Source organism: Nilaparvata lugens, chromosome 3, assembly GCF_014356525.2.
Source record: "Nilaparvata lugens isolate BPH chromosome 3, ASM1435652v1, whole genome shotgun sequence".
Classification (NCBI taxonomy): Eukaryota; Metazoa; Arthropoda; class Insecta; order Hemiptera; family Delphacidae; genus Nilaparvata; species Nilaparvata lugens.
In genome coordinates this window covers 42,104,786-42,129,801 of record NC_052506.1, presented here as the reverse complement: position 1 = coordinate 42,129,801, position 25,016 = coordinate 42,104,786, and the positions used below count along the sequence as shown (strand labels likewise).

Sequence of the window (25,016 nt, the reverse complement as noted above, 5' to 3'; positions counted from 1 at the left end):
GTTCGTCTCTGCCCGACGTTTGTTCTGTGTTAATTTGGCCTTAGATTGAGAACGAACACATAGATGTTCGTTTTGAACCATTGATAGTTCATAGTAGAATCAAAATGTTTTTATCTGGCACATACATGAATTCATAATAATTATTTTTCTGTTTCAGGTGTATCCTTTATGGTTGTGTCCTTTTAAACTGACAAATGAGCCAGGATTCGTTCACTCTCACTCAAATGAGGATGAATATTTTGTTGATATTGGAATCTATGGTAGAATCAATTCCAAAAGTTTCAATGGCATCAAAACTCACATTGAACATTTTCAAGTACTTAAAAAGAGTAAAAGGTGAGAAATGAAAACTGTAAGCCTACTTATATTTATATTTAAATATAACTTATATTTATAGTAATTAAATATAATTCTGAAATATATATTTTAAACAATATTATCAAGTTATTTTAGACAAATCAGAGTGGAGAGGAATACTGAATGAGAAATATTATAAGAACTATAACAGAATCATCATGAAAAATAATATTATTCTATTTTACCCGAATCAGAGTAGGCAAAAATTCTGAAGACTGTCAACTCTCGTTAAACGTGGTTCAAGTTTCTCCTATTTATATAGATAAATATTATGCTGAAAATCCATTTAAACCAGTAAGCAGCTTGTAGATCCAGCAAGTTTTGAGACATATTATGATAAAATTTGCATTAACTTCAATCGAATGATCAAAAATCTGGTGTGGCGCACTCACACAACTTTCCTTGCCGTTATGAAAATTGATCACCTGATGCTAGTGTTCCCGCGCATCTCAAGTCTACTATTCGAAGATTTGAGCCAGCTGGTGACAGGGCAATAACGCTGGAGACACACAAGGTCTGCTATCTCTTCATAGTGAATCATTCAATAGAATCAACAGTTGCCAGTTGAATTTCGAGATTATTTTTAATTTTAGGTGAAAATGTTACTGAACATTAATTGTAGAGATTCTCATGCTCAATCTATTCCACTCGTTTGAATTGTATCTGAAGCCTGATAATTGAGAATCTAAAATCAAACTTTGCATAGATGGGACGGAGCTCCTGAAATTTTTACAGATATGGGACTTGTAGCAGTTGATAGAGCTTATCAATGACTATTTCAGGTATAATTCTAATCAAAATCGTTGGAGCCGTTTTCGAGAAAATCGCGAAAAACCCTGTTTTTGACAACATTTTCGCCATTTTAGCCGCCATCTTAAATCACATTTGATCGAAATTGTTTGTGTCGGATCCTTATATTGTAAGGACCTCACGTTCCAAATTTCAAGTCATTCCATCAATTGGGAGATGAGATATCGTGTACACAGACGCACATACACTCATACACACACACACACACACACACACACCACACACACACACACACACCTACAGACCAATACCCAAAAACCACTTTTTTGGACTCAGGAGACCTTGAAAAGTATAGAAATTTATAAATTGGGGTACCTTTATTTTTCGGAAAGCAATACTTTCCTCACCTATGGTAATAGGGCAAGAAATGTAATAGTATATTTCACACCTAGGGCCGAAAATGATACTTTTTCAGCCAGAAATCGGCCTACGGCCTCGGACTAGAAAAGATTGAGAGCTGGAAAAACATTTTTGCCTGTGGTGCGAACGCTATTTTTCGCCACACAGAAAAATAAACAATATACATATATATATATATATGAAAATAATTGTTTATTAAGCACTTCCGAAAGGAAAAGTGGAAGGTCATAGCATAGCTCTAGCAAATCTGAGGTAATCTGAATATCAGGAAATTGTCCAAGTATTTTTATTTTTTATTCTGATTTGTCTAAATAATCTAAAAGATTATGTTCAATTATGTGGGAGTTAAGTTTATACTTTTTTATTCTTTCAAATGACAATAAGATGATATTTTTATAAATGTTTCAATTATTGAATAATAAACTCAAATAATGAGAAGTTTTTTGATCAGCTGTTTTAGCTCACTTGAAATTTAGTGGCCGGATAGGGTACTCTTTCCGGCCTTAGCTGGAAAGAAACCTGTTCCGAACTCAGACGAGAGTCGTCTGCAAACAATGTCTTTCAGATCCACGTAGGGACTGGAAAACAGCTGTTTTCTATGCAGTGTGGTGAAAAAAATTCACTGTGGCTACAGTTACGGTAACCGTAAAGGTGCGTACAGACTTTCGCTCTGCTCTGCAACCGAACGTCACTCCAGCAGAGCGATTGATGATCGACCAGCGAGCAAGAGTGGTTCGACCGGGGAACGCAAGGATATGTTATCCTTGAAATGCAAAATTTCCAAAATGTTCTTCTTCTTGATCTTAGACCTCACTTTGCTCAGTCAATAATACTACCCATTCAAAAACATCAAACATCTTGAAAATGTATCTTTCCATCAACGTTAGTAGACATTTGTCTACTAACTTTATCTTTCCATAAGCTGAGGCCATGATTCTAGTTTGGAGTTATTGATAGAAAACATTTTTTTACATTTTTCTTTTTTAATCTGATGATTAAAATTGCAACAAATATTATTGAAAAGAAATTGATTTATAAAATCATGAAAAGTGAGAAAAGAAGTTTGTAGGAAATCAGCATTATGGTAGTTGTTATTCTGTTAATTTCAACAAATCGATTTTTCACCAACACGACAACACAGAATGTTCTCTGATGGGTTGATTGGATTGGTGTATTGAAGGCAGCCAGACCTGATAACAGCGCTCACACTCACATTCCGGGGTGACATGTCACGGTACGATAGGACAGAAAGCTCTATGTTTATTTAGGATTTTTTCTAGACATCTTAAATTGATAAATTATTTATTGATTTTTGAGAGAACATAACAACAGGTCATTGTAACTTACTGAGCGTGGGGTCTACTGTTCACAGAACTACTAGTATTTTGGACTCTCTGAATTGAACATGTTTTCTAAAAAAAGAGAAATAAGTTTTTCTTGCTGGATTATTCTACTTGTAAGATCAGCTGAGGAATAACCCACACATGCATTTGTTTTCTCACTTCCATTACGGTATCGACAGACAATAAAATTTCCAGCTCTTTTTCCAAGGATGTATTTATCCTTTTAATGTCCTTCAGCAAGTTATCCCAGGGTTGGGACCTAGTTCAATCGAATTTTCATATCATAAACCTACTTTGTTCCAAATTTTGTGAGAATCGTTAGAGCCATTTTCGAGAACCGGTCACATACAGATATATAAACATATAAACAGAAATTGCTCGTTTAATATTATAGGATACAGAAATTGTTCGTTTAATAGTATAGGATACAGAAATTGCTCGCTTAATATAATAGGATTATATTGATAAGTTTTCTCTCCAACAATACACAAAATTAGTACGGTATCAGATGAATTCTGTTAATTTTTTAAAAATTGATTTCAGTTACGAAATGCTGTATGCGGGAACATTTGCAACCAGGGAGGAATTCAGAGAGATGTTTGATCATACACTTTATGATAGAATGAGAAAAAAGTTCAATTGTGAAATGGCGTTCCCCGAAATTTACGACAAAGTAAATAAGGATGCCAGAAATTGATCACCTAAAATTCAAATAATATAACAGCCATTTGAGATATCTATTAAAATAAAGTTAATTCTCCCTTTTTGTTTTAATGAATTTATCTACATTTTATTCAATTCCTATTGTAATGACTGTCACACATTTCAAAATAGGCGCTCATACCCATTATTGATAATAAATTATAAATGAATAAATTATAATTAAATAAATCTGTTTCAAATTTAGAAATAATGTTTCTGTTTAAATTTAGAAATAATACATTATTATTATATCATCTTTTATGAACCTAAGAGATGGACATAAGAAGAGGAACAGACATGGAATTTAGAGGTTAGGGCAAGGAGAAAAATACGTTTGATTTTAGATGTACATGTTGTGGACGTTTGCTTCGAGAATAAATCAGTTTCAAACAAAGATAATATATGGTGAGTTTTCTTTTATGTATTTAGTGATGTGATGTGTGTTGTGTCAGATGAAAAAGGACACAGTGCACTATATTTGATTGGAAAAGAATAGAGATTACTTTGATAATAGTAAATTATTACTTAATTCAAGAGGTAACGTGAAAACTACTTGCAACCTATGACAAAACACCAAATTGAGTTATGGTTGATTGATTAATTTCAGGGGACCAAGCACCCAAGCTCTGGGTGTCAAAAGGTAATGGATAGAAAACACTTAATTTTTTTAGAACTGAACTACAACACTTGGATGAAGATGTGCAGTTGGAAGAGTACGGTAACTGGTGTAAGGGTTCTGTAACGATATTTACTGGTTAAGGTTGATTGACCGTCTCCTGTTTATATAATAATTACTATCAATTATTTATAAACGAATACCTTTTTTTTTATTGAGAGCAACTAGTTAAATGTACGGATACAATCAATCAAACATACCAAATTAATTTACTCGATTCTCACTATATACCTGGTGTGACGAAGGATTATTCAAAATTTAAAAACAGTAGTGGTAGTCAGTTGTATAATTTACAAAAAACAGAAAAAATATCAAATATCAAAGAGCAATACAAAAACTATTTGAGAAGAATATTCCCCAGAATTCAAACTTTAAAATATTAATAACGGTTTAAAGATTTTACAAAATTAATAAACCTTAGAAATTAATAAATATTAAATTCTAAAAATACCTGTATGTACATATCGCAGAAGTGAGGGGCCCCAAACACTTGTATTTATTTTAGATTATCGATGTATTTATTTGAAACTTTTCACACTCATATAATTTTCACGTATTATTTCATTTCGCGCACAAATTAACTTCCCCCAGAAATCCCTATCTTCTTCTGATTTTGGGCTGGATCTGCTGGATTACCGTACTAATCCTTTTTGTAATTTGCTCGTAATCCAGGTGGCGAATTGTAGGCGACTTGAAATGGAGCTCTCATGTGAATTTGAAGCTATAGGAACCAGGAAGGCAGTTGATCTAAAGTTGAAGTCTGGATGGCCTGTAGTTGAAATTCTGGTAGTGGTAAAGCTGGGACCGCTGTTAGGATAAAACAATATAAACCAACTTAGTTTACTCATAATATTACTAATTATCCTGTTCGCTGATGAACAGAAAACTCAAAAAAGGATTTGATAGTAACAATTTAAAACATAAGTCATAAAATAAGATTAATGAAAATTACATTATTCAGAACTAAAATCCATCATTGCAAGTTCAAAAGAAATAATTCGAATATTACCAAAAACATTAGATTCCAACAAATTAGGATTTAATAATTTGAATTATAATTTATGTTGATAGAAACTTGAGTAACTTAAATCGTCCCATTATATTTTGAAAATTCTAACATTATATACTCAAATATGATACAAAAAATATAATTTAAACAATATAAAGAAATACAATAAATCTAATTACCTTTTTAAAGCGGATTTGGTCGCAAATTTGAAGATTTTACATTTCTGTTTTACTAATGACTGTGGTATTTTAACATATGAAGAAAACTAAAAAAGGAGGAAACTTTCACAGACTGACTACCATTTTCATTTAGTAATTAATTAAGATATCTACTTTTTACATTTTTAAAGAAATAGGAGAAAATTCTCCCTAAAAAAAAACTAATTCCACCGAATACGTCTGTATCGTACCATGATTCAGGACAGACTAAATGAGCAAAGCAGAGGCACGATAATCTTGGTCAGAAGACCTACCTACGTAACTGACAATATTCTGTGAGAATAAAATCGAAGAGGAAGGGAGAAAGTGAAAGAGAAATGCTATTGAAAATTCATTATAAAGGACAAGGACAGAAAAAGGAGAACGCACAAAGGCTACTATCAAACAGAAAATGCAAGTAAAATAATGAATATCTTTAAAACTGACAAACAAGCTCTGTCTCATTCTAACTTATAAGAAAAGTAGATCCAGCTTTTTTTATTTCTTGAATAACTAAGAAACTGTTAATTTTACAAGAATAACTTTTTCCAGTAAATCTAATTACGAATCCATTGACACCCCATTTGTCAAGATTGAACAGAAAATAAGGATCTTATGGGAAAAGTAGATCCAATTTCTTGAATAACTAAGAAACCATTAATTTTACAATGTTAACTTTTTCCAGTAAATCCATTTGTTAAGATTGAACAGAAAATAAGGATCTTATGGAAAAAAATAGATCCAATTTCTTGAATAACTAAGAAACCGTTAATTTCATCAAAAAGCTACAAGAATAATTTTTTTCAATAAATCCATTTGTCAAGGGATCTAACTCAACTTTTTCTGAAACTCGTTTAACACATAGTGATATACCAATTAGCATTCTATTCAGGTCATGGGAATTGCATGAATTTCCACAATTACTTGAAACTACCAATCTTCAATGGACAGTTGAGACAACTTCGAACATATTAAAACCTGATTCTCAGTGATGTGATGTGTGTTATGTCAGATGAAAAAGGACACAGTGCAAATATGGTACCCCTGTCAGTGAGATTTTACAGAAATTATGGTTGTAAGTACATGTAATGAACCCTACAAAACCTGGTAAAGAACCGATGCTAACCACTGTGGTAATATATTTTGAGTGTGAGGGTGTGAAATATAAAACAGGTTGTGTATTACAGAATATTATTTAATAGTTTTGGCCTTATGCACAAATACTTTCTAAGAAGTTCGAAAATGGCAAATATTAATAGCAATGAAACTGCTGTTGATACAGTGACCTTAGGAGAAAATGAATCTCAAAGTTCTTTTGATTTGACCTTGACTGAGTCACAAGACTCCTATGAATCCTATGATAAGGTTGAAGTCAATCTTAATGAAAATGTAGTTCACGAAAAAGTAGGCTCTTCTATTGTGAATAGAGAAACCCAGCCTAGTTCAGATAACAGTGATTTTGACAAGAGAGCATTTCTGATGTCAATGACACAAGATATGAGACAACAAACACAAAAAATTGAACAAATGGATAATAAGTTTGAACAAATTGATAATAAGTTTGATGCTAAGTTTAACAGAATAGAAGAGCAACATAAAGTTTTCAAGGAATATTATTTGCAATTGAATAAGGATGTTAATGTATTACAGAATGGAACCAAAAATATTCAAGGCCAAATCACCGACATTGACATGAAGTATAAGGAAGTGGATAGGTTAAGTCAAAAGACTATTGTGTTAGAGCAGGACTTGAGAAAGGTTAGTTTAGTACATGAGCAAACTTATTTGAAGCAAAATGAAGTAGAAAGTAGAATCACAGACAATGGTGGGAGTATGTACAAGTAGACTTGATCAGTTTCTCTCAATTTAAGGATAGATTTATTGATCGTATGTGAGTAGTATGAGAGTGTATGTTTTGCATTGTTTTTTTACGACTTTTACCCCCCTCCACCCCGCAACCATCCTATTGTCCAACTGTCAGATTTAAGTGAAACGAAAATCTCATCCTACTGATAGATTTAATTGGAACATCTTACTTCTAACTGTGAGATTTTTACTGTGAAGAAGAAGAATGAGAAATTCAATGACTCTCCTGCTAACAGATTATTGTGAATCGAGTTTGGAAGTAGAAGAAGGAGAGGATGGAGAATGAGAAATTCAATGCCTCTACTGCTGACAGATTAAAGTGAATCGAGTTTGGAAGAAGAATGAGAAAAAGGAGAGAAAGGTTACTATCGGCTTTAACTGAAATATCTTTGTCCTACTGTCAGATTTAAGTGAAACAAAAATCTCATCTTACTGACAGATTTAACTGAAACATCTTACTTCTAACTGTGAGATTTTTACTGTGAAGAAGAAGAATGAGAAATTCAATGACTCTCCTGCTAACAGATTATTGTGAATCAAGTTTGGAAGTAGAAGAAGGAGAGGATGGAGAATGAGAAATTCAATGCCTCTACTGCTGACAGATTGAAGTGAATCGAGTTTGGAAGGAGAATGAGAAAAAGGAGAGAAAGGTTACTATCAGCTCTAACTGGAACATCTTTGTCCAACTGTCAGATTAAAGTTGAAGTTTTATTATTCTCAATAAGCTCAATACAAGAAAATGTAAAATACATGCATATAAAAAAAACAAATAAACAAGTTTATAATATACATAACTGCATAGTAACGAATCAAACCAAATTTAATATTACTTATTGAGAAAAATACAATCCAGCATGTAAGATGCAACTTACGGACCGCTGGAGGGAGTCTAACACACTATTTTACTAAAGCAATAGAATGGACTGAAAAAAAAGAAAAAAGAGAGATAAAAAAAAACATTTATGGGCTGTAATCAAAATAGGATATTAGTATTTAATTATTGAAGAGATGATGCTAATTAGAGATAGCAAAAGAAAATCATTAAAAATAGAGATTCAAATTGTGTGAAAAGATTAATTTATTGATTTATGTTGCAAAAAAAACGGTAAGAAGAGCAGGGAAAATACAAAAAAAAATAAAGAGGAGAAAAAATAAAAAGAAAAGCAAGATAACAGAATGCAAAGCTAACAGAATGGAAAGAAAAATAGACGGATTAAACAATAATTATGAACAAAAACTCTAGAGCTTTGGGAGTGAGTGACAAAAGCCAAATTTTAATTAATCTCTTAATCTTATTTCCACAATTACATGCAGCAATGGCATTCTTGACCTCAAGCGGCAAAGCATTATAAAATCTAGGTGCCAGGAAAATGAACGTTTTACAAAAAAGACTGCAATTGGGTTTAGGACATCTGACTTGGGAAGCCGCAGTCCGCCTGGTCTGTCGAAGTGCGGTAACAGGCTGACAGTAATCAATTGTCACACCTCTATTTCCACTTATATTGAAGAACAATGACAAAACCTTGAATACATATAGGAACCTAACAGGCAAAATTCTAAGATGACAGAACAGTGGAAATGTATGATCATCAAACCTACTGCCCGTTATCAATCTTATAAAAGCTTTTTGAAGTTTAATAATTGGATCCTGGTTAGCGTAATAGGAGCTTCCCCAACATGTGATTCCGTATTCAATTTTGGAATGTACAAATGAAAAATAAAGTTCCTTCATTACATTAAAATCACACAAATATTTAATGCGATGGAAAATCATCAAATAGAACCTTAAAGACTTCTTTGGAGTTTCAATTTGTTGCCTCCAATTCAGATTTTCATCCAGTGAAAGACCCAAATATTTGATAGTCTTTGCTGGACTGATACTGGGACAGTCACAGCTAGAATAGGAACAAACCGGAGAGTGAAAGCGCAGTGGAGCAGGCAAGTCAGCACTTCCAGAGAGACTGAACATCATATATTTAGTCTTGGCTACATTAATTTTAAGTTTGTTACATGTAAACCATAGAGATATTTTGCTCAAGTCAGACTGCATTTTCTGATGTAAATCTTGAAGGTTATTACTTTTATATGAAAGAGCAGTGTCGTCCGCAAAAGCAGTTATCCATCCATTCAATTCACCATTATACAAATCATTTACAAAAATTAAGAAGAGAATAGGGCCAAGAACCGAACCTTGCGGCACACCACAAGTTATGGGTAATACTTTACTTGCAACGTTTCTGATCCTTACATACTGTTTCCTACCCTGTAGGAAGGACTTAAACCAATCTAGTGGAATTCCCCTTACACCAGCACTCTCCAGCTTGCGGAACAGCAGACTATGATTAACTGTATTGAATGCTTTACTAATATCCAGGAAGATTCCCGCTGTTTTGCCACTACAGCCACTGTTTAATCCTGAATAGACATATTCCAAAAGATGCTGTAAGGCAATTTCTGTACAAAGATTTTCCCTGAAACCGAACTGGCAGGCCGAAAAAAAGTTGCAGCTATTGAGGAATGAAAGTAATCTAGTTTTTATAATTTTTTCAAATAGTTTTGACATGACTGGTAATAATGAGATGGGTCTGTAGTTTTCTTTACTGAGTTTATTTCCTTTTTTGAAGATGGGAACAACAGTAGCCAACTTCAGTATTTCAGGAAAACAACCAGATACCAACGACAAGTTAAACAAATATAAAAGAACTGAAGAAATAGAAGAAAAGTTATCTTTAAGGATTCTAGCAGTCACAACATCGTCACCCGAACTTTTACGAGTAGAAAGAGAGTCAACAAATGTTTTGAGTTCAACAAGTGTAACAGGGCTGAAAAAATAGATTTATGGCTAGTTTTAATTCTGAAGGACTCTGAAGATTGTGCCTGAATATGGGTGGGTAAAGCAGGAAAAGAATCAGAAAGATTCTTAGGCATTTCAATAAAGTATTTATTCATTACGTCAGAAACTAGGTGGTTGTCATCAATTAAAATACCATTCTCCTGCAACACAATATCTGTATCTTTATTATTGTCTTTTACTGGCAAAAGTGTTTTTATTGTTTTCCATTTTTCTTGGGGGTTATGTTTTTGAATGAATAACTGTGAAGAGTAAAATAGAAGTTTGGCCTCTTCCACCCATACTTTCATTTTATCTTTCATATTTACGAATTTTCTTTTGAGGATCAAATTGTTTGGATCATTTTTATGCATCTTATGCAATTTGTCTCTTACATAAATGGCATTGGACAAACCAGGAGTCATCCAGGGCTTTAACATTTTTATGTTCTGTTTGTATTTAATATTTTTTTGTGATTCTACAATACAGTTATTTAAGATTTGATAAAAATATCAAATGCTTTGTTAGTTTTGGGTTCTTCAAAGACAGGTTCCCAATTTTCATATTTTAATAAGGTACTCAAATGCTTGTGGTCCAATTTTTTAAATTCAGACTGCTGAATCCTTCTCTTTTCAATAACTATAGGCAAAATACAAGCCACCGCCCGGTGATCCGTGATTAGGGTTTCAATGACAGCAACTTTGTCAATGACAAAAAGATTTGAACGATATGATAAGTGGTCAATACAGGTTGAAGATGACCCCACTACCCTCGTCCCTATATCTATTAACTGCTGCATACCATTTCCATTGAGACAATTTAGATACAAATCACTATAAACATCCGAAACACTAACATTTAGGTTAACATCTCCTAGACAATATAAATCTGAGCTCCTGGTGGTAGCCAAGAATCTATCAAAACTGGCAATAAATGTATGCCGATCACCTAGGTGAAATCTGTACAAACCTAACACATTAAATAAATAATTCTTGTATTTACAAAAAAACTAACAGTGAGTCACAGTCAGCAATGCAACAATCCTTTTTAGTGGCAGTAATAGAAGAATGAACAAAGATCACAATACCGCCCGCCCTCGTCACAGAACCAGCAGCAGCAAAGCTTTCATATCTGACAATATTATATAAATTTAATTCATTCATATCCTGCAACCAGGCTTCACTTAAAATTATTATATGTGGCTTGGTTATTAAATTATTAATGTATGAAAGGAAGTTATCAAAATTAGTATTTAGGCTTCGGATGTTTTGATGGAAGAACAAAATACCAGAATCTGAATCAAAAAACTCATTCACTTCATCAATTGAGCTTAAAAGAGTCGTTTCAGAATTATTCATTCGCTAACTTTGAAGTTTAAATTAACTAGCATCAATCAACAATTGCACTCTTTTCCATAAATTTGATATGAATGGGGGAAAAATAAAAAATAAGTGAAATGAAAATCTCATCATACACTCAGATTTAAGCGAGTCATCTTTGTCTAACTGACAGATTTAACAAGTGTAACAAAAAATCAGTGGTTCTGTAGATATGCATGATATTACATGTTGACTGAGATGCAGTAACAAGAAAGATTTTCATTTCAAGAGATGTTCAATCAAATAGAAGAAATGTAGCTGTAAAAGTCCAAAATAAAATCCATATAGACAAATTGTTAAATGTAGACAAAATACAAATGATTTGAAAATCACAGAGCAAGAAGCAAAGATGATGAATGAGAGGGCACAAGAAGATCAATCATAATTATAGCAAATCATAATATTCTAGAGGAAATGAACTATAGTTTGACTTCAAGAAATAGTATAAGATCGCATGCAATTGATCACAATGCAGTCAAAGATAATTGAAGTGAAACAAAAAATCAGTGGTTCTGTTGATACACATGTTTACTGAGATGCAGTAACAAGAAAGATTTTCATCTCAAGAGATGTTCAATCAAATAGAAGAAATGTAACTGTAAAAGTCCAATAAAATCTGTATATAGACAGATTGTTAAATGTAGACAAAATACAAATGATCAGTAGTGAACAGTCGTTCAAGGCAAGCGGACGGTTTATCGAAGAGCTCTGATAAGAAACAAGTCGTGTTCTGTCTTAACCTAACTCTTTCTTCATTTAAACAAAGTGAAATTTTAAATTTTTGACCATGGCGCAGTGTTACTATTGTAATAGTGAATTACCAGCATCAGGTGACTTTGTAACGTGTTTCGGCTGTGATAATAAATTTCATTTTGGATGCAGCCTGAAAGAAACTACATACCGCATGATGACTGAAGATGATAAAAAGAAGTGGCGGTGCACACATTTCTGCAAGAATTCTAAAAAAACAGCGAGCATCACATCACCACCACCAGGTAACGATGATTCTAAGTGTTTTGATGGACAAAGAATTGTGCTACTTCTTGAATCTCTCAATGCGAAAGTTACGAAAATTGAGGCCGTTGTTAATACTGTTCAGGCAAGCCAGGAATTTTTATCTGCAAAGTACGATGAACTGCTCAGTGAAATCAAAGGTTTGCGCAATGAAAACAAAAAACTAACGAGTGACATTTCTCATTTAAATAAACAGCTTGCCTCCAAAGATAGTGTCATTGACAGTCTCAATATGCAAATAAATGAACTTGAACAGTATGGTAGGAGAAATAATTTGGAAATTCATTGCCTTGAAACGTCTAGCAGGTCTCCAATAGAAGATTTGCAAGTAATTGCTGAAAAGATTGATGTTAATTTCCAAATAAGTGATGTTAGTGGAGTCCACAGGCTACCAGTGCGCAAACCTGCTGATACTCACGGCGAAAAATCTCCAATTTTAATTGTTCAATTCGTTTCGAAACTAGTTCGCTCTGATTGGCTTTCCAAAGGTCATGCTGCAAAATTAACAAACAAATTGGTGGGGAATACAACTGAAAAAAGGATTTATTTCAACGAAAATCTAACAGCCTTCAACAAAAAACTGTTTATGCAAGCCAAGCTCAGAGCTATGCCTCTTAAATATAAATATGTATGGACCTCGCAGGGCAGAATCCTCGTTAGGAGGGAGGATCACGCACAGATTATTAGAATCAAGTCTTTCGTGGATCTTGATAAAATTATTTAGTGATCTACCCGATTGTTAAGATCTAGTACAGTATTCTCAGTAACATTTCTCATAGTACCAATATAATAACTTAAACAGAAACTAACTTTAATAACAGAAACTAGTACTATCTAATCTCTGTTATGATCGAAGAGGGTTTTCAATTTGACGATATGATTCTGCCTTGCAGGCCTTATCCAACTATTGATAACTGGCTTCTTGATACTGATTATTATAGCAATTTTCATTCAACTCTTTCGCCGTTTCAAATAAAAATAATCTATCTCAATATAAGATCATTAAGAAAACATTTCGATGAACTCACACTAGCTATCCGTCATTCAAATATTGATATTATATTCTTGTCTGAAATCAATATTGATAATAATTTGAGTGGTATATCTGAGATGGCCGGCTATAGATCTGTTTTCAAATACGCTTCTAATAGGTTTCAACACGGACTTGCTGCTTACGTGAAAGACAATATTTCCTTTGTTCAAATAGATTTCGATTTCAATATTGTTAATTTTGAATTCATTTTTCTGGAACTTAAGTTTCAAAATATTCGTATCTATGTAATCAGTTTGTACAGACCTCACAGTACTCTAAAGTCAGATTTCATCAATGATCTTGAAAACGTAATCTCTAAACTAGAAAATAAATCTAATCTAATCATTGTAGGAGATACAAACATTGATCTTCTGAAACGGGACGATCAATTTGTTCAATTATATGAATCTATGCTCTTATCCTACAGTTGTAAGAAGGGTGTCTCTATTGTTACTAGAGAAGAATTCAGACAGGATCTGCTTACCCAGTCCTGTATTGATCACTTATTTATTCGACTTACTGATAATAGCCTTACTTGTCATACAGGTGTGATTAACTTGGAAATATTGGATCACTATATCATCAGTTGTAAAATCCTTCACAATTATTTATCAAAAGAAAATCAAAAGTCAGATACTTATAAAGAAATCATAGATAAAAATAAACTTATTGATATGTTGAAACAAAGTGAGTGGAATAGCTGCTTTTCACTCCTTTCACCTAATTTAATTTATGATAAGATTAAGCTGAACTTTTACATAGCAAGTAAACAATGTAAGAAAATAATCCACGTTAAAAACATAAAACTCAATTTCAAAAATAATTGGATGACTGAATCGCTTCATAATAAACTCAAAATTAGAGACAGACTGTTTAGGCGCAGTAAGAGTAATCCGTCCAACATCCAGTATAGAAACGAATATCAAAGTTATCGTAACAAACTTAATAAAGAAATCTCTTTAACAAAACGCGAACACATAATAAAAAAATTTTCCAACTCAAAAAATGACATAAAATCGAAATGGAAATGTATTAATGGAATTTTGGGTAGGGCTTCAAACGATTCTGGTAGCCGAATTCTAAGAGATTTATCCAATAAATTCAACAGTGCATCTGAACTCTGCTCAGCGTTTGCGAAATCTTTCATTAATAATATTAGAAACACGTCACACCTTTGTCCACTCATTCTTAACGACACTGTCCAGATTCCACCTAACTCCAGCTTCTATTTAAGGAAGGCCCGGGTTCATGATATAGAAAAAATAGTTGACAATATGGACAAAAATAAATCGCCAGGTATTGATGGTATTGGAGTACTGGAGCTACAGCTCTTGAAAGATCATTTGTGTGCTCCACTGTGTCATATGATCAATTTGTCTATTTCTAAGGGTATATTTCCTGACTCCTTGAAAATCTCAATTATCAATCCAATTTTTAAATCCGGGAAAAGAGACAATCTAGATAATTACAGACCTATTTCGAAACTGTCTACACCAGAAAAAATATTTGAAAGATATTTACTCACAAATTTAAATAAATATCTGTCTGAAAACGATATTCTGTCCAATGCCCAGTATGGTTTTCAAAAAGGAAAATGTACAGAAATACTTTTATCAAATTTTTCACATAAAATCAATACTTTCCTGGATAACAGATATCATGTGTTAGCCATATTTATAGATTACTCAAAAGCATTTGATACCCTTAACCATAAAATATTGTTAGAAGACCTCAATAGTATAGGAATAACTGGCAACAGACTTAGATTATTCGAGAGTTATTTGAAGGATAGATATTTTAAGGTTAAAATTGACGACAACCACAGTGATTTGATCAGAAATGATGATCTTGGAGTCCCTCAAGGAAGTATACTGGGTCCAGTTCTCTATAATATCTATGTTAATTCCATATCAAGTGTAATAAGACATGGAGAAATTTTTATGTATGCTGATGACACGGCTCTACTAGTCGCGCATAGAGATCCAAGGGTGGCGGAGCAATTACTCCAATCAGATTTCAATCGAATTCTCAGATGGTCTCATGATAGAAACTTGGTAATTAACAAGAAAAAAACAGTGTTAATGCATTTCAAATCACCCCATATTAGATGTGAAGGAACTCCAAAAATCTTTGTTCACAACTGTAAGTGCCTCTTCACTAACTCTTTTGAAAACTGTAGTTGTCCATCTCTGTCTTTGGTCAGTGATACACGTTACCTTGGAATAATGATAGATTGTAGCATGAGATGGCATTCTCAAATTGACAATATATCCAAGAAACTCCAGGCATTAAGCGCTAAAATATCTTATTTACATAAAAACATCACTGTTGATTGCCTGTATTTAATTTATAAGTTGTTAGTAGAATCCATTATACGATATGGAGTTCAATCATGGGGCTGTGCTGCAAATTACTTATTATTGAGAGTAGAGAAAATACAGTTGAGGATCCTAAAAGTTATTTTGTCTAGAATACCCCATCTAAACTTAAATTTGAACAACCTTCTAACCCTACAAATTTTTTATCAAATTCTGACACCAAGAAATTTTTACACCTTCAAAATAATAGTATTTTTCAAAAATAGTTTCCACTATAGACTTCTAGCTCCTCCTGCCCATTACAATTTCAGGTCACCAATAATATACCAAATTCCCCGGTTCAATAATATTTATGGAAAAAGATCTCTGCTCTACATAATACCTTTCCTTTTCAACAAACTACCTGCAAACATAAGAGACTACTCAAAAACGGATGTAATGATCTATGTAATGAACAATCCCAACTTGATTTCAACCCAGTGAAATCGAAATGAGAATAAAACACAGTGATAATAGTACTCTAAATTCTGAAATAAACAATAAATATTTATTATCATTATTTGAATAATAATTTCTAATAGGCCTGCGTACGATGAATTTTCTTTTTCATCTTTCAAATAGCCTATTCCGCTGGTTTTAAATTATTATATATATGTTGTAAAGTCACTGCCGCCAGCCTGAACGACTAATAATTTAGTAATATTAATATTGTATAAAATACTTCTTACTTTATTCCTTCTTTTATTCCATTTAGTTCTTAATTAACTCCTTATTTATCATGCTTATAATAATGTTATTTATTAACTCTATTACTCTTACTTCTGATTATTATGTTCTTTTTTATTTTCTCATTATTATTGTAATTCCTTTTTTTCATTTCTTGTATTCACGACAAATAGCCTAATTTTATTTTATTTGTACTTTATTTTAATTTAAAGTTGTGAAAATTTTGTTTTGATATGGCACCTGCTGAAAAACCCATGGGTTTAGCAGGACCCAACATTGTAAAAATTATTTTCCAATAAAATTGATTGATTGATTGATTGATTCAAAATCAACGAGCAAGAAGCAAAGAAGATGAATTGATTGATTGAGTACTTTATTTATGTAGATAACAATATATACTGGCTTATACACTTATATACAATAGCTTACAATACAGCAAAAGTATAGATGAATTTACATAATATAGACTAAGGAAATAGTTATTGAACTATTTATGATATGAAAAAGCAATTTGTAATATAATAACTATAGATAATAATCATATTGTTATGCATCTACATAAATTGGCGGAGCTTTGGACATATCAATGTCCATTCTTCAGAAAGAATGAATGAGAGAGGACAACAAGATAATTATAGCGAATCATAACATTCTAGAGGGAGTGAATTAACATCAAGAAATAGTATAAGATCACAATGTTAACATTCATGGAGAGTAAGCATGATGAGAATAGAATAATATTTTTTTTTTGATATGACAGTGAATGAAATCCAACTACTTATTTAGAGATAAGGCAGAACGAAGGAAGAGATAACACAGACAAGTTATTCTGAGAAAGTACTTAAAAGTGATTGTTAAAAATGAAAAGCAAGTAGATTATTTGAGTAACAAATTAAGACTGGACTTTGCTTATGTAGTAATATTATTTTCTATCAAAGGAAAAATGGAAAGCTATAGATTATAGCTATATTTGAGTAATTATGCAAGTAGGTATTTAGATAAGTGTAAGAGACATGTAAAGACAACCTTGAGGTATCCAAAAGAAGTTTACCCTACTTCCAAGTCAAATGAATTGAAAGTCGAATCATGATTTAGATTATGTTGGTGAAAGCACAAGTGGCTATATACTATATTGTTGAGAGAAGCAGCGATTATTTGGTTCCTCTATCAGGCAAGAAGCATAAGCTACAACTAGATGAGTAGAGTTTTTTTAAAGCCACAGAGACATTCGGGGAACAGCAACTAGCAGAATTTGAAAAAGAAATACAAATTTGAGAGAGAAACTTGAAGCATTCACATTAAGTGTATTTTGATCATAGTGACTTGTGATCATAATCCCTTACACTGTCAAAGGAGATTTGTCTATCAAGAGGAATTTGTGTCAAATGCTATAACAAACATAGATTTTCTATCAATTGAGTTTCTGTCACAAGCATGGAAAACCTTTTATGGAATACTGTAATAACACCACAATGCTGGGAAATTAAGATTACAATATTAGCACTCTGATGTAAGTAAGATACTCTTTGCTTGAGTAAACTTAACACTTTGCTTCAAGCAATAGAATATTTTTGGTACAAATTTTTTGTTGTCAGCATCCATTGTTAAACAATAAATATGTCTAGGGATTTGGTTAGTTATGAGGAGACTTCTATGTCTAGTTAGATGTACATTTTTCAACATAAATTAGATTACAGTAAATGATCACCCTCCAGATCAGTATGAATAGCTTTTTCATCTCACTACTCTTAGCCCACACTGAAAGTTAGAGTGAAAAGTCGAGAGTGAAAAAACACAATAGTATAATTTCATTGGCTTTAGCTGTTGTACAATATTCTCACTCACAGTGTTAGATAATTTCTTCATTTACTGTGCTTGGAGGAGAAGGAAAGTGTGATATTTCATAGTTTGGAAACCACACTAACAAGAAAGACTTTGAGAAGCCAAACATAGATTTATAAAATTAGAATCAAGCTGAGTGAAAAGATTCATGCATGAGGAAAGAGATACTGATCGATGTGATAGTATGAGTCATTTCTCAAATGAGTTATTTAGAAATAGTATTGCTAACAGTTGTCACTAGTAGTTTACACCTATGACAGTAGTAAACTCATGAAAACAAATGCAAAAGCATATAGTATAGTTTCCCTACACTGTTTTGACAAACAAACAGAAACTTTATTTTCTGTAACGAATTTCTAAAATTGAATTTTATAATATAGATACTATGCGATTCATCAGATATGTGACAAGGCTTGCTGCTGACACGGGTTAGAATCATTGTTGCAAAACAAATCCTTCCAACGCCTACTGCATTTTCCACGAGATCAATAGATGAATTTCAATGATCATTCCAGTCCTATCATGGTTACATTAAGTGTTAAAGCATAAAAAAAACACACACACACACACACATACAATTTCTCTTTGGATTATAAGAATCTGACTAATATAATTTTCACAAAATGCAAAGCTTTCAGTCTTTGAAGTTTGTAATCCCTCCTCACACACACCATGTGATTGATCCAAAAACTTGTCACAAGCACTGTTATTGCGGTTTTGGTTAGCTCTAAGATGATAATTTTTTCTCAGCTGAGCGTATGCTTCTCTCTCTCTCTATAACCTGATGTGATCTGCTGCGTTTGAATTCAGTGTATACTGTTACCATCTTTGATTCTGAAAGACAATCGATTATGAGAACACCAGGAGTAAATTTCTCTTCTTGTTTGTTTTGGCGAAAATTGTTATTCATTCTACACTTGTCATTTTCTCTCACTCTGACGAGTCTGTTATTATATGATTATTAGAATGAGCTAACAAATAATATTAGTGGAATGACATTATGGAAGAGGAGTAATGATCAATGGAAAGAGATGGGAGTCAACCTGTAGGAAAATTTCAATTCAAAAGGAAGAACCTGCGGAATACCGAATCTTGAATGATATTGCAAATAAAATCCCACTCACCGAGCTTTTGCTTCTTCCTTTATCAGAAATATTAGGAAAACTACACATTTATGTCGACTCAGTGCATGTGCAATCTGAGCATAAATTCAACCTTAAATATGCAAGTATATTATCTGGAAGATTACAGAAGTCTTGTCATGTTTCATACAAATAGAGAGAAAACTTTTCTGTGTAGATTGTAAATTTTCTGGTGGGAGAGAGTGTGTCTGTGTTATTTTTACTCACAGCATATGCTCCAAAATCCACTCAACTTAAAAAAGAGATCTAATACTGAGTTGTTTTTCATCATGATTTCATGATCTGATAACATGAGAAGCAATCAGCAGAGTTAGAGTGGAGGAGTAGGAGGAGGAGGAGGAGGAAGAGGAGGGTGAGAAGGAGGACACAGCAAATCAAAGGTTAGTGTTAGTTATTTGATGAAACTGATAAATTTCTTTACTATACTAATAGATCTGTTCACATTACAAGTGTTGGAAATTACTGATTCAGTTAATAGTTAAGCAGATTACAAGCGCTCGCATATTAACTTGTTGAATCACTGTTTGATTCTGTAATATGAAAGCAAGAAATAATAATACTCACTTTGAGATTCTGTTGATAATCTGCTATCCTGTTGTGGTGAAGCTTTATTACTCTATTTGTTATTGCTAGATCATCCACCTATCGAAAATTTAATATTCTTTGCAATTAGATCAAATTCATTAAATGAAATTGAAATCAAGAGATATGACCATATTTGACTCTATGTACTGGTAAAACACAACAAGAAACTCTCTCTCTCCCCTCCATTCATATGCAGGTGTAGTAAGAGACAACCTTGGAAGATATGCTCCAATTCTCCTCTCAGTTGAAAATTAGCACGTTTTACTTCAGACAGCTTACAAGGACAAATGCATCTCTCATCCATCAGCATCATGAATCTCTGAGATATAAGAACCCAATTCAACTTATACTGACAGATTAAAGTGAATCAATCACTGACTCATGGGAGAGAAGCAATCCCACACTACTATGGATAAGAAACTCTTTTGTAGATGTGCTAAAACCCTATTACTCTTTAAGTTTCTTGTTCTAGAGGTAGAGAGTTAGTGGCAAGGATGTTTCAAATATTCTTTCCAAAGAATGCAAAGAATACAAAGCTCCAGCAATTCATGTTGATGCATAACAATATTAGCTACAGCTATTGACAACTGCTTTTTTCATATCATATGCACTTTGTAAAGTATCGGAAATTTGGGTAGATAAAAATCCCTAACTGAAGTATTAATAGGTCTGAATAAAGTAACTGGCTAATATCGCCAAATAGATAACAATTAAGATTAGATAGCATCAGCTTGTTTTGGCTAAACGGTACAAAAAACCTAAAAAGGATTTGAAAGAATTTGTTGCTAATAAATATATTTTTATATAAAATATTTTGAAGATTGAGGTTAGGTATATGCATTCAGTGATCGGCGACCTAACGATCGACCGAATCGAGCAACGTAGAATCTGACCAAACCCCTTGGCAGAGCTCTATTGTAACAAAACGGTATGCAATTTGAAAGAACACATGGTCACGTGGCTAACTATTAGGAAGCATGAAATAAATATTAGTATATAGAATATTAACCAGCATGTAGAGAGCATAATTAAAAAATCTAATAAAAATAATTAAGTGTGTTCAGGAAATAGGAGGTACCAAGCGCATGAATACTGAAACAAATTTGCATGCACCAATAGCACAATGGCAGTTAATAGGCGGCAATAGTATGCCAATTCAAAAATATTTATATATATTTCTATAAATGTTTGGGATTTATGTTAAATTATTGTATAGTCTATGTTATAGAGATGGCCCGAAGGCAAAGAAATTATTAAACACACAACCTAAGTAATAATTTGATATTTTTGTACGATCTATTTGAACCTTAAATGGTGGAGGACTAAGATATTCAAATTTTATGTTAATTTGAAAGTCGGAAATAAGAATTGTAAAATTGAGGAAGGAGAACCAGACTCGCCAGCCAAATGCCACCATGAGAGGACCCTAAATATTTTAGAGCATAATACCTTGCTATAACTTGTAAAAGCTAAAGTTAGATCAATAAGATAAGATAAGATATGATAAGATAAGATAGCATTTCATGCTAACAATCTTTTACACTTTCATTGAGTTGACCTAATCACAAAATACATTTTTTATAATGCAGCTAGTAGTTTTCACAAACAGATTTATTGAAAATAACATCATCATTTGACTTTGAAGTATTCCATTACATTCTGAGTCCTAAACTTCCATTATCCTTGTTGCACCTCAAAATATTGTAAACCCATAGTTTATCAATACAATAACAAAACTAACCTGACTATTAGAACATTTACTTTGTCTTTGGTACCTATCTATGAATTAATCTTCTTTTAATTAATTCAAATTCACTTGGAAACAAAATTAGTACATGGATTGTTATAGAAATAATTTGATCAGAGTCAGTGTAATTGAATATTGAAAGACTGCCATTGAAAAAAGATAAAATAGGTACTATTTTTCTGGTTGACCATTGCTACCAAACTCATTTAAAACTTAAATAGTAATATATTTGAAAAACTTATTCATGCTCTATTGATCGATATATTGCGTCATGCCAGGTATATCAATGTAAATAGTAAAAATTAAAACAGGAGACACACAACATAGATGGATTAAAAACACTGAAAAACTTACATTATAATCGGAAATTTTCGAGGAACTGTGTCCCTTTTCTCGACCGAGCAGAGAGTGTAATGTAAGTTTTTCAGTGTTTTTAATCTATCTATGTCATGTGTCTCCTGTTTTAATTTATATTATAAAACTTTAAAGTGTTTTCTGTTATGTGCTACGAATCTAAGTAGGCTATATACTTATAGTATGTATAGTCTATCTAATGTGAATAGTTTATTGAGGCCCAGTTCACTTCTAATTTATTCAAAGTTCAAACTAGGCCTATGTATTATCATTGATGATTAACTTCACTTTATCTCCAAAATATATTTTGAAAGATTAAATATGTTTCTTTTTCAGGTACCATTTACAAACAAAATATTGAAGAGAATGTGCTCAAAGGAAATGCATATGAATTCATTTTTGTTGACCAGGATGGAAAAATTCTTTGGAACCCATAGATAGAATAAGTTAGTTAGGTAAGATCAAATTCCATACATTTTTTAAACTATATGTGGGTGATGTCATTTCATACAGTTTCCCATTTTTTCAAAAAGTTTATCCATGATGTTTTATTATTGATTTGATGTTAGATATCCAAATAGTAAGACATAAATATGGTATGTGACTAAAATAATTGAAAAACTGACTGAATTACAAAATCATCAATAGCTTACAGGAAATTTTAATATTTCGAAACTACGTGAAACCACATGAGATCAAGAAGGACAGTTGAGAAGAGTGTTTAAAAAACAATGTATTCACTTATCATTCAGGGAATAGAGCTGTTCATAATATTTGGGATTCCTTCCATAAAGAAATAATTTATGTAACAAAATCTAATAATGTGATAACATTTTAAGATCAGATTATTGATTCAATGTTATCACATTATTAGATTTTGTTACATAAATTATTTCATTATGGAGGAAATCCCAAATATTATGAACAGCTCTATTCCCTGAATGATGAGTGAATACATTGTTTTTTAAACACTCTTTTCAACTGTTCATCTTGATCTTGAGTGAATGTTGAACTTTATAAATGACCATACATTAGAACTATGAATAGATGACTTCAAAAATTCAACCAGCAAGTGCTGGTAAAAAACACTGAATAATAGCTTAAATGACAGTGATTCCACCTTTTAAAATTTATAATTGAATTCATGGATGAAATACCTGCATTGTTTTGAGAGAGATTTATGTATTTACAGTTTGGTATTCATTTTCAAATCACTTAGTTCTACTAACTTGTTGTAGTTACTAAATGTTGTAGATAATCATCATTTCAGATCAAGCAATTAATCGATTATATTTCCATTTGTTTCATTAAACTTGTTTATCTAAATATAGAACCAATAATACTTTATGCAGTACATTTTTGAAGAGTCAAATAAACCAAACGGTCGAGAAGTAGGCCTACTGACCACAGAAATGAATGAATTGTTCATGGTATCCAAAAATATGTTGTTCACCAACAAGTTCTTTTGACCTTGGGACACACTGATTAATACCAATTCCTACATGGAGATTGATGCTAAAAATAATTCAACTGATTGTTGGAATTTCTCATATAATATTACTTTTCATCATTGGGAGTTCCTTGCCAAGAAATATAATTGAAAACTTATACAGATTACAAACAATTAATTTCAGAATTCACTTTGCAAAGTTTTTTTATAATGAATAATAAATAATTATCAATAACTTTTTGATTTCAGGCCTAGTGGTGTACCAGCCAGAAGTAGAGGATGACAAAGAAAATCAGCTATGAATAATATTTCATGGATATAATTCATGTATGATGTAGTAGCCTACAGAAGAAAGAGATGGACTAATCTAAGAAATATATTAATTTTTTCAGTAAATCTTGATGTGTTTATTTCATGTTATTCATAATAATATCCTCTTTGGGGGGGTTGGGCGATCGCTCCAGCTAACTGCTTCAATTCAGGTAGTTTAAGAAAACAGCAAGTGACAAGAAGCTAATAAAATAAGTTTTGATGGTTCATACTTGAGGGATTTTTAAAACTATATTCAACCCAACAGCATCGAACTCTGTATGGCTTCTGCTTCTTTTGGAAATAATAAAATTATTTAACATTGCTGACTGGCAAATGCTATAGGTAACATGTAAAATAATAGACTTGAATTTTATATAAAAAAGGGTAAGCTATCACAATTATTTATTGCATTAAGAATTAAATAATAGTACTTATGTACTGCATTGAATGGGTAATAATTCTATGAATATGAAAAATAACTCACGCAAAAGTTGAAAATATTATGTTCCAAGCCACATCAAATATAATTACTTTTAATTCTACCTTCTAGACTATATTTCCAAGGTTTTGATTAAAATTGATAAGCTTTTAGAACATTATAAGCTTTTAGAACTCCTTGCAAGGAGTTTGAATGGCTACTCTAATTCTAATGAATATCTAATAAAGTATTCATTTTAATAAGGCAACTTTGATGTTTAATTATGAAAAATATCTAGTAGGCCTACCCTAATATATTCAAAATAAGCATGACCAGTTTCTAATTATGTCATTGTCAAGAGAGTCCTTATTGAAAATGTCGAAACTAATCATGTTTTATTTTGGAATATCACAAGGGTACTAGTTACCTTCTATAATCAATAGATATTTATCCATTTTAAAATAGGCTATGTGTTATTTAAAGTACTATAAGAGAACCTGTTTATTCTAGCAAGATATAGTTATCTCAACAATAATTATTAGAATT

The 25,016-nt window shown here is 32.1% G+C and overlaps 1 protein-coding gene and 2 long non-coding RNA genes across 6 annotated transcripts in view; 2 read left to right on the top strand and 1 right to left on the bottom strand.

Moving 5' to 3' along the window:
- Window positions 1-3,954, top strand: part of LOC111043354 (delta(24)-sterol reductase) — a 114,157-nt gene extending 110,203 nt beyond the window's left edge. For 3 of the 4 annotated variants that reach the window (XM_022328279.2, XM_039423814.1, XM_039423816.1), the window contains 2 exons: window positions 158-336; window positions 3,414-3,648. In XM_022328279.2, coding sequence (XP_022183971.1) covers window positions 158-336; window positions 3,414-3,567 — 333 coding nt within the window. In that variant the 3' untranslated portion in view covers window positions 3,568-3,648. Of the gene's footprint in view, window positions 1-157; window positions 337-3,413 lie in introns of all 4 variants that reach the window. The other variant, XM_039423815.1, reaches the window with a different exon arrangement.
- A 565-nt stretch (window positions 3,955-4,519) lies between these two features.
- LOC120350437 lies at window positions 4,520-5,740 on the bottom strand. Its single transcript, XR_005570773.1, has 2 exons — window positions 5,437-5,740; window positions 4,520-5,055 (listed from the first exon to the last, which is right to left on the bottom strand). It is a non-coding gene; the product is annotated as an uncharacterized LOC120350437 (long non-coding RNA).
- An 11,385-nt stretch (window positions 5,741-17,125) lies between these two features.
- Window positions 17,126-24,043, top strand: LOC120350441. The gene is made up of 3 exons (XR_005570778.1): window positions 17,126-19,984; window positions 22,627-22,745; window positions 23,990-24,043. It is a non-coding gene; the product is annotated as an uncharacterized LOC120350441 (long non-coding RNA).
- The last annotated feature ends 973 nt before the right edge of the window (window positions 24,044-25,016 follow it).